This window comes from Bufo gargarizans, unplaced genomic scaffold (assembly GCF_014858855.1).
Source record: "Bufo gargarizans isolate SCDJY-AF-19 unplaced genomic scaffold, ASM1485885v1 original_scaffold_1510_pilon, whole genome shotgun sequence".
NCBI lineage: Eukaryota > Metazoa > Chordata > Amphibia > Anura > Bufonidae > Bufo > Bufo gargarizans.
In genome coordinates this window covers 1-10,448 of record NW_025334392.1, presented here as the reverse complement: position 1 = coordinate 10,448, position 10,448 = coordinate 1, and the positions used below count along the sequence as shown (strand labels likewise).

General features: G+C 50.1%; 1 protein-coding gene across 1 annotated transcript; it reads left to right on the top strand.

Annotated features, from left to right (window-relative positions):
- Positions 1-7,302: 7,302 nt before the first annotated feature.
- Positions 7,303-9,653, top strand: PDP2 (pyruvate dehyrogenase phosphatase catalytic subunit 2). Its single transcript, XM_044274151.1, has one exon. The coding sequence runs from the start codon at positions 7,394-7,396 to the stop codon at positions 8,978-8,980; it is 1,587 nt and encodes a 528-aa protein (XP_044130086.1). The 5' UTR covers positions 7,303-7,393; the 3' UTR covers positions 8,981-9,653.
- The last annotated feature ends 795 nt before the right edge of the window (positions 9,654-10,448 follow it).

Genomic DNA, 10,448 nt, shown 5'->3' with positions numbered 1-10,448 from the left:
AGTACGTTCACTGATACTTTGTATCTCTCTGCTCTGTTACTGGGGAGGGTCTGCAGGAACTTCCACTGATATTTGTGTTCTCTGCTCTGTTACTGGGGGAGGGTCTGCAGTACTTCCACTGATACTTTGTATCTCTCTGCTCTGTTACTGGGGGAGGGTCTGCAGGAACTTCCACTGATACTTTGTGTCTCTCTGCTCTGTTACTGGGGAGGGTCTGCAGTACGTTCCACTGATACTTTGTGTCTCTCTGCTCTGTTACTGGGGAGGGTCTGCAGTACGTTCCACTGATACTTTGTATCTCTCTGCTCTGTTACTGGGGAGGGTCTGCAGGAACTTCCACTGATACTTTGTGTCTCTCTGCTCTGTTACTGGGGAGGGTCTGCAGGAACTTCCACTGATACTTTGTATCTCTCTGCTCTGTTACTGGGGAGGGTCTGCAGTACGTTCCACTGATACTTTGTGTCTCTCTGCTCTGTTACTGGGGAGGGTCTGGCCCTGGTGGCCTCACAGGTCACAGTCCTGACTCCTGACTACATTTCAGCAGAGATCTCTGTAGCTGGGACGTCGTCCTCACAGCCCCGGGCGGCACGTAAAGTAGGGCTCCTCCGGCTTGCCGTATTGAGGGTATATTCAGACACTGCAGTTACAACTGCATTAAAACCGCAATGAAGAAAGGAACCCGTTCAGTTGTCAGTGACCCTGTTTAGATTGGCAAAAATCGGCTTGGGATTTAAGGTGAAAAGTGGCCTGGGGTAGAAGGGGTTAAACAGTACTATGCAAATACATATTTAAGGCCACTGGGGTCTTTGGCCCTGTGCACACTCGCGTATTATGGCTCCGTTTTGTACTGAACCATAGAGGTACATGACGCTGCTGCACACGACCGCTGGATGTTTTGCAGTCCGCTAATTGCAGATATCCGCTGCGTGCATTACGCATTTTACAGAATGTCCGGCCCATAATAGAACACTCCTGTCCTTATCTGGAAAATGAACACGAATAGGACATGTTCCAAATATACAACCGCAGATCCGGCGCGGACTGAACCTACGGCCATGTGCATGAGCCCCTAAACAGCCCGGACTGTAGACGGATACATTTTACCTGCACTAATACATTGTAACAAAGCATCAGGAGAGCGGATGGTCCAGACCGGATACGAGTACATCGGGGGAGGATTATTATTTTTGTCTATTTGTTGGCAGCAAGCAGAGACACTGAAACACCACGTGACACATTTACTTGTTGCCGCCTGTTCTGGAGGCGTGTAATGTTATGGTGCGGCACGTGTCAATGATGGCGGCACGGCCTTATTCTGTTTATATTGGAAGAGCAGACGCTGGGATTTCACCGTTTGCCCAATGCGTTCGGCCTCGACCGTATCTGCAAAACACGGATCGCGGCCGCATGCGTTCCACATTTAGCGTGACGGAAGGTCTGGCCCTCAGTAGACCAGTCTTGTGATGCGCGAGAATAGAACGTGTGTATGTGTGATATATATTATTTTTACGGATGCAGACAGCACATGGAGCACTGTCCGTATCATTTGCGGCCGCGCTGAAGTGAATGCATCCACATCTGACCCGCAAAGAATGCCGATTGTATGTGGACCCAAACCACGTTCGTGTGAATGAGGCCTTATACTTGCAGGGACAACCCTAGGCTTTGAATGTTTATCCTGGGAAATCGCCAGTTTTAACCGTCTCCATCCATACATGTGACTGGTGCATTTACGGATTGCTGTTACCTGTAGTTCTCCAGATTTGTTGCAGATACAAATCTCTCCCTACGGTCTCTTTCACATGGGCGAGATTTCCGCGCGGGTTCAATGCGTGAGGTGAACGCATTGCACCCGTACTGAATCCGGACCCATTCATTTCTATGGGGCGGTGCACACGAGCGGTGATTTTTCACGCATCTCTTGTGCGTTGCTTAAAAATCGCAGCATGTTATATTTTGTGCGTTTTTTCACGCAACGCAGGCCCCATAGAAGTGAATGGGGCAGCATGAAAATCGCAAGCAAGTGCGGATGCGGTGCAGTTTTCACGCACGGTTGCTAGGAGACGATCGGGATGGAGACCTGATCTTCATTATTTTCCCTTAGAACATGGTAATAAGGGAAAGTAATAGCATTCGGAATACAGACTGCATAGTACAATAGCGCTGGAGGGGTTAAAAATAAATAATTTAACTCCCCTTAATCCACTTGATCGCGCAGCCGGCATCTCTTGTCTTCATCTGTGCTGTGTGCAGGAAAAGGACCTGTGGTGACGTCACTGCACTCATCACATGATCCAACACCATGGATCATGTGATGGACCATGTGATGAGCACAGTGACATCACCACAGGTCCTTTTACCCAGGTCCTGAAGACAGAAGAGATGCCGGCTGCGTGAACAAGTGAATTAAAGTGAGTTAAGTTATTTTAACCCCTCCAGCGCTATTGTACTATGCATTGTGTATTCCAAATGCTATTATTTTCTATTATAACCATGTTGTAAGGGAAAATAATACAATCTACAGAACACCGATCCCAAGCCCGAACTTCTGTGAAGAAGTCTGTGTCTGGGTACCAAACATGGCGCTTTTTTTTTTTCCCCCCCCTCACGCGCGTACAAAACGCATTACAATGTTTTGCACGTGTGTGGAAAAATCGTGCATGTTCCCGCAACACCCGTGTGAAACCAGCCTAAGGCCTCTTGGACACGACGCATGTATTTTACAGTCCACAAAAAATGCGGATGATCTGTATTTATTCCACATTTTGCAGAACGGAGCAGCTGGTCCCTGATAGAGCAGCACTATCCTTGTCCGTTATGTGGGCGATAATAGAATCCTAGCTTTCAGCGGAACACAAATACGGAAGGCATACGGAGTGTGTGTATATATATATATTGCATAAACATTGAAATTAATGGTTCCGCATACGGACCGCAAAAACGGAATGGGAAAACTAAATGTTTGTGTACAAGAGGCCTAAGGTGGCCTTCATCCGGTCAGCAGAACATGGGCGCCATCAGCAGCTAGCCTTCGGACAGTATCGGGGGTCTGCTGACAGGCGGGGGGTACTTTCCTGTTTTCACAAGGCGTTTGCGGAGAGCAGGTGAAGCACGAGGAGTCTTGAGGCGTGCGCAAGACAAGGAGAACTATTAACCCGACCAATCCTAGAAAACCCTGTAATCTGAGCGTTTACGGTAAGTAACGGAGGCCGCACGCGGCATCGCAGGATGGTTGGCGGAGATGGACAAGCCGACCAGAGTGTGCGGCAGACTTATAGGGGTTGTCCACTTTGTACGTTTATTTTTTTTTTTTCCTGTAACGCTCTGGAGGCCACAAGGCCTATGAATAGTCACCCGGGTCAACCTGTAGCCTGGTGGGGTTGATGCTGCTGATTAAAATGATGTCCGTCTTATGTCTGTTGGTGAAACGGAAGATGTTGTGTGCATGCGCTGTTCTCGACACGAGTGCGGTGTAGCGCTGTCCATCTAAAGGCAAGGGGCGTGATAAATCGGAGGGGCGGTGCTTGAACTGCATAAGCCCGCCTCCTGGTGCTTGAATAGTTAATTTGCATAAATGTAAAAGTTCCTTTTTCTCCCCAGCGATACCACCGACAGACACAAGACTTGGACTGGGGCCACGGGGTACAGGTGAATCCCCCAGTGGGCCCCTGAGCAAGGTGGGGCCCTTGTCTCCCCCCCGCACAAGTGGCACATAACACAGTAGACTTACTGCTCTCTATAGTGTACAGCGCCTCAACCAGCCTATGTTCATATAAAACACCTGAGTATTACAGAACCTCCCGGAGTATTACCCTAGACACGTTCATGTGGCCAGTGTCGCCCTTTCCCAGAGACCCCATAATCGGTCTCCGTACCGCGGGCCCTAGGCAGCCCAGTCCGGCACTGATCAGACGGGTAGTTGTGGCTGCGGCAGGAAGATTCCAGCACAGCTTCAAGGATCTGAGGTAGGAATGGAGGATTCCTCGGACTGGCGTGTTCCGGACTCCTCCGTTTATTGACTTGTTGAGCGCTGCACGGCTGAGGAGCATGAACTCGATCACCCCGCGGAGCACGCTACGCTCCCAGCGGTACGTGTCCGGAGCAGGAGCTTGTGCTAGCCCCACGGCGCGGTACGTTCCCACACACTCCCTGCTTATAGCACCGCCATATTCTGCAGCGCTGTACGCGGGTCGTCGGGCTCACACTTCTGCTATTCCTGTTTAGCTCCGTTGTAGGCACAGAATCTGCAATGCAGATGTGAACAAAGCCTAACTGGCACCGGGGGCTCATCCCTAAAGCTGGCCGCACATGGGGGGGGGGGGGGTTCACATCACGTTTTCTATTAGCGCTCCGCGTTCTTGTATCCTGCAGTCCGGAACTCTATGGTGAACCTACGCCATTATATAGCATCAGGCTGAGGCATCCGTTTAACTTACGTTTTTTGTATACATTCAACAGATGTGAACCCGGCCTTTGTCGTATATCGGCAGAACCTGGCGGTCCGATGGGACCAGCCATCTATGGTCGGGGGAGGGGAGGATGCGCTGTCGGATGTAACTGCGCACGTCTTCTCTGGGAGCAGCGGTTTTACCTCTGAAGTCAGAACACCTGCACCTGTATCCGGGGGAGCCGTTTATCTAATCCTCTCCTGTGTGATACTGACTGCTGAGCCGTTTATCTAATCCTCTCCTGTGTGATACTGTCTGCTGAGCCGTGTATCTAATCCTATCCTGTGTGATACTGTCTGCTGAGCCGTTTATCTAATCCTCTCCTGTGTGATACTGACTGCTGAGCCGTTTATCTAATCCTCTCCTGTGTGATACTGTCTGCTGAGCCGTGTATCTAATCCTATCCTGTGTGATACTGTCTGCTGAGCTGTGTATCTAATCCTATCCTGTGTGATACTGTCTGCTGAGCTGTGTATCTAATCCTGTCCTGTGTGATACTGTCTGCTGAGCCGTGTATCTAATCCTGTCCTGTGTGATACTGTCTGCTGAGCTGTGTATCTAATCCTATCCTGTGTGATACTGTCTGCTGAGCTGTGTATCTAATCCTATCCTGTGTGATACTGCCTGCTGAGCTGTGTATCTAATCCTCTCCTGTGTGATACTGTCTGCTGAGCTGTGTATCTAATCCCATCCTGTGTGATACTGCCTGCTGAGCTGTGTATCTAATCCTCTCCTGTGTGATACTAACTGCTGAGCTGTATATCTAATCCTATACTGTGTGATACTGTCTGCTGAGCTGTGTATCTAATCCCGTCCTGTGTGATACAGTCTGCTGAGCTGTGTATCTAATCCTATCCTGTGTGATACAGTCTGCTGAGCTGTGTATCTAATCCTATCCTGTGTGATACTGCCTGCTGAGCTGTGTATCTAATCCTCTCCTGTGTGATACTGTCTGCTGAGCTGTGTATCTAATCCTCTCCTGTGTGATACTGCCTGCTGAGCTGTGTATCTAATCCTATCCTGTGTGATACTGTCTGCTGAGCTGTGTATCTAATCCTCTCCTGTGTGATACTGCCTGCTGAGCTGTGTATCTAATCCTCTCCTGTGTGATACTGCCTGCTGAGCTGTGTATCTAATCCTATCCTGTGTGATACTGTCTGCTGAGCTGTGTATCTAATCCTCTCCTGTGTGATACTGTCTGCTGAGCTGTGTATCTAATCCTATCCTGTGTGATACTGTCTGCTGAGCTGTGTATCTAATCCTATCCTGTGTGACACTGTCTGCTGAGCTGTGTATCTAATCCTATCCTGTGTGATACTGCCTGCTGAGCGGTGTATCTTATCCTATCCTGTGTGATACTGTCTGCTGAGCTGTGTATCTAATCCTATCCTGTGTGATACTGCCTGCTGAGCTGTGTATCTAATCCTATCCTGTGTGATACTGTCTGCTGAGCTGTGTATCTAATCCTATCCTGTGTGATACTGTCTGCTGAGCTGTGTATCTAATCCTATCCTGTGTGACTACTGTCTGCTGAGCTGTGTATCTAATCCTATCCTGTGTGATACTGTCTGCTGAGCTGTGTATCTAATCCTCTCCTGTGTGATACTGTCTGCTGAGCTGTGTATCTAATCCTCTCCTGTGTGATACTGTCTGCTGAGCCGTGTATCTAATCCTATCCTGTGTGATACTGTCTGCTGAGCCGTGTATCTAATCCTCTCCTGTGTGATACTGTCTGCTGAGCCGTGTATCTAATCCGTCCCTGTGTGATACTGTCTGCTGAGCTGTGTATCTAATCCTGTCCTGTGTGATACTGTCTGCTGAGCTGTGTATCTAATCCTAGTCCTGTGTGATACTGTCCTGCTGAGCTGTGTATCTAATCCTATCCTGTGTGATACTGCCTGCTGAGCTGTGTATCTAATCCTATCCTGTGTGATACTGTCTGCTGAGCTGTGTATCTAATCCTATCCTGTGTGATACTGTCTGCTGAGCTGTGTATCTAATCCTATCCTGTGTGATACTGCCTGCTGAGCTGTGTATCTAATCCTATCCTGGTGATACTGTCTGCTGAGCTGGATCTAATCCTCGTCCTGGTGATACTAGTCTGCTGTCCTGTTATCTAATCCGGTCCTGTGTGATACTGTCTGCTGAGCTGTTGTATCTAGGCCGGTCCTGTGTGATACTGTCTGCTGAGCCGTGTATCTAATCCTGTCCTGTGTGATACTGTCTGCTGAGCCGTGTATCTAGGCCGGTCCTGTGTGATACTGTCTGCTGAGCTGTGTATCTAATCCTCTCCTGTGTGATACAGTCTAGCAGAGGCGCACTCTGTATTCACCACAATATTCCTTATTACTTGTATCACGGATCGCGGTTACTTCGTTCCCACCAGCGTTCAGCCTGTCCGTTCTCCTACTCCGTTATAGGGGCAGGAAAGGACGGATTTTGCGCATTACGGACCCCATAGACCCCCATAGACTATAATGGGGTCCGTTAGGTTTACGCTCAGAAGATGATTTTGGAGCAGAGACGAAAGTAGTGCATGCAGGATTCTTATCTCTGCTCCAAAATAATCTTCTGAGCGTAAACCTAATGGACCCCATTATAGTCTATGGGGGTCTATGGGGTCTGTAGGCTCCGTTCTGTGCTGAATCCGTCCTTTCCGTTTTTCCTGCCCCTATAACGGAGTAGGAGAACAGAAAGGCTGAACGCTGGTGGGAACGAAGCCTTAGGACGCTCGGGGGAATTGATGCCGCTGAGATGGGAGATGACACCGGGTCGGGTTCGCCTCGTATCTGTCGGAATCCTCTTTTTGTGACGTTTGCTGTGGTTTTGTTACTGCCCCGGGGCAGATACATGAGAAATATCTAATCTATTTTCTTTTTCTGCAGATTTTCTCGGGATCGCCTGCGCTCTGGAGGCGGGGGACACCATCGTTTGGAGCCCAGCTTATGATGTCAAGACCCTTCTCTGGATGGATCCTGAACACCGCTAAACGAAGCGCTGTCCTGGTGAAAGGGGGGCGATGTCATTATTCGCACATGAGATGGGGGAGGACGCGCTCAGATAAGGAGGCCACGTCCGGATGGCTCTGCTATCCGAGGCACCAGGCCAACCTCTCCCGGAGCAGATCCTCCAGGCACACGGCAGAAGATCTCCACTTCCAGCTGCTTCCAGAGCAAATCGACTACATCCTCCGAGCCAACGAGCAGTCCCACAAGGTAGCGGACACGGACGGCAAAAACCCAAATACCATCCTCCGGTTTGAAAGCAATATACTGGCCTCTAACGCCCCTTGTGAAGACCGCCGGAGTGCCGCCACTTGCCTGCAGACCAAAGGTCACATGTTTGGCATTTTCGATGGCCATGCCGGCTCGGCGTGCGCCCAGTCCGTCAGTGAGCGCTTGTTCTATTACATCGCCATCTCTCTGATGTCTCAGGAGACTCTGCAGGAGATCGAGCTAGCCACGGAACGCATGAAGCCGGTTCTGCCGATCCTCCAGTGGCACAAACATAAGAATGACTATATGTACCGAGAGATCGCGTCGCTCTACGTCGACCACCTGCGGGTTTATTGGCAAGAGTTGATTGATCTGGACAATGGGTCTGGAATGAGCGTGGCGGATGCCATGTCCGATGCCTTTCAGCGACTGGATTCCGATATCTCTCTGGAGGCTCAGGTGTCCGCAGAGCAGGAGATGGTCAGGAATCTCACGTTACAAATCGCGTTTTCTGGGGCGACGGCCTGTGTGTCACACGTAGATGGGGTGAACCTGCACGTGGCCAACGCTGGAGACTGTCGGGCGGTCCTGGGTGTTCAGGATGCAGACGGAACCTGGTCAGCGCTGCCTCTTACTGCCGACCACAACGCTTTTAATAAATCCGAGGTGCAGAGAGTGCATTCCGAGCACCCGGCCTCCGAGGAGGAGACTGTAGTGACCGACCAGAGGCTGCTGGGAATTTTAATGCCCTTTCGAGCTTTTGGCGATGTCCGTTTTAAGTGGAGTGAGGCGCTGCAGCAAAGTGTTCTGAGAAATGCCTGTAACCTGGAGCCTCTGAACATCTATCAGTATTATCCTGCCAACTATCGCACCCCTCCGTATCTAAGTGCCAAAGCGGAGATCGCCTACCACAAGCTCCGGCCTCAGGACAGGTTCCTGGTCATGGCCTCTGATGGACTCTGGGACATGCTGGAGAACCAGGAGGTGGTGAGGCTCGTGGCAGGATACCTCTCTGACATGCGTTTACAGGAACCTCACGTTTCCGTGGAGAAGCGTAGCCTCGGGTACATGCACAACTTGCTTCTCCAGAGGCGAACGCGGAGATCTAACGTCCAGGATCGGAATGTAGCCACGCACCTGGTCCGCCACGCCGTAGGCAGCAATGAGGACGGCGAGGTGGAGCAGGAGAGGTTGGCTGCCATGCTGAGTTTGCCGGAGGACCTGTCCCGGATGTACAGAGATGACATCGCCGTCACGGTCGTCCTCTTTAACACAAATGCTGTTGAGGCGCATTACAGGGAGAACGCGCAGGAATAAGACTCCACGTTTTTATACAGTTGATTTAAATTATGTTTTTTTTTTTTTTTTCCCGCTTCAGATTAAAGGGGATTTCTGGGCTCCTATAAAGTCTGAGCTCAATGGGCAGCACAGCGCCACTCTCGTCGATGGGGCTGCGCCTGGTACTACAGCTTAGTGGCACATGGACTGGTTACTGCAGTGAAGAGGACGTGCTGCGCCCTTTGAGGGTCGAACCCCCAGAGACACTTCGTGGTCCATTTATTAATGTTTCATGCTGGAAATGTAGTATTTTTTGGGAGCCCCTTTCTTCCCTGTAGTAACTCTGGTTTGTGCTGCGTGACGGCGCCTACAGTCGTGGCGTTCGCATCTAGCGCACACGTGAACATGGTTTAAGCCATTCCTGGTTAAGATGGCCGTAACACCTGTTGGGCTAGCTTCACGTTTCTGCAACTCTTGCATTGATCTGGATGGGGTTGCACCTGCTGCAGAAGCCGCCCCATTCAGATGGATGGAACTGACTTTCAGCTCTGGAAATTTCTGCAACAAACCCTCAAAGGGGTCGTGTCCCTTCAGCAAATAACATTTAATACCAGGCACTTACTAATGTACTCTGATTCTCCATATTGCTTCCTTTCCCATTACATTATACACTGCTTGTTTCCATGGTTACGACCGCCCTCTAATCCATCAGCAGTGGTCGTGCTTGTACATTATAGAAAAAAGCAGCAGCCTATGTGAGCTCCTATGGTCCCGGCCACCAGTGTGCAAGCACGACCACCACTGCCAGATTACAGGGTGGTCGTGACCATGGGAACGAGCAGTGTATAATGTGATGGAAAAATAAATCCAGCCAACAAAGGAAGCAACATGGAGAATCGCCATAGTAACGCCTGGTGTTCACGTCCTCTACATGATAGCTGCCACTGGCTGAAGTGAGAGGACCCCTTTAATGATCTGACTGATGGGCTGTAACTCGTGGCACCTGGTTTCAGCTCGGCTTCTCCTGAGCCTGTAATAACGGGACACCAACCTGCTGTTATACAGTACAATAAATGTTATTTTTCACGTGGGTCGGGCAAGGTTCCGTGAAACCAGTGTACCGTCTGTTATATCACCAGTTCCAGGCGTTCAGGAGTAATGTGGAGGTGTGACCCCCGACGCAGAGTGGGAAGGGGCCCCATCTTTTAGGTAGCAGAGGCTCTTGGCACCGGGGCCCCTGTGATTAGTGCTGCATCCTTATAGCTACCCCTGATTAATGACCTACCCTCAGGTGAAGGTCGCCCTCCAGGGACCCCGGTCACACAGCGGTACAGGTGCAGCAGCATTATACATCCCTATGTACAGCAGTGACTGATTATTACAGGTGCTTTTACACATCGTCTCCATATTACAATCAGGGTGGGGAGACTTTGCCAAAAAATGTAATTCTCGTTATTTGTTTTTCAACCCTATGAACGATTTGATTCTCAATTGTATTATTTTTTGT

Bases quoted from the DNA above. Each gene is read 5' to 3' on its own strand.
- PDP2 (XM_044274151.1), top strand. From the start codon at position 7,394: ATGATGTCAAGACCCTTCTCTGGATGGATCCTGAACACCGCTAAACGA.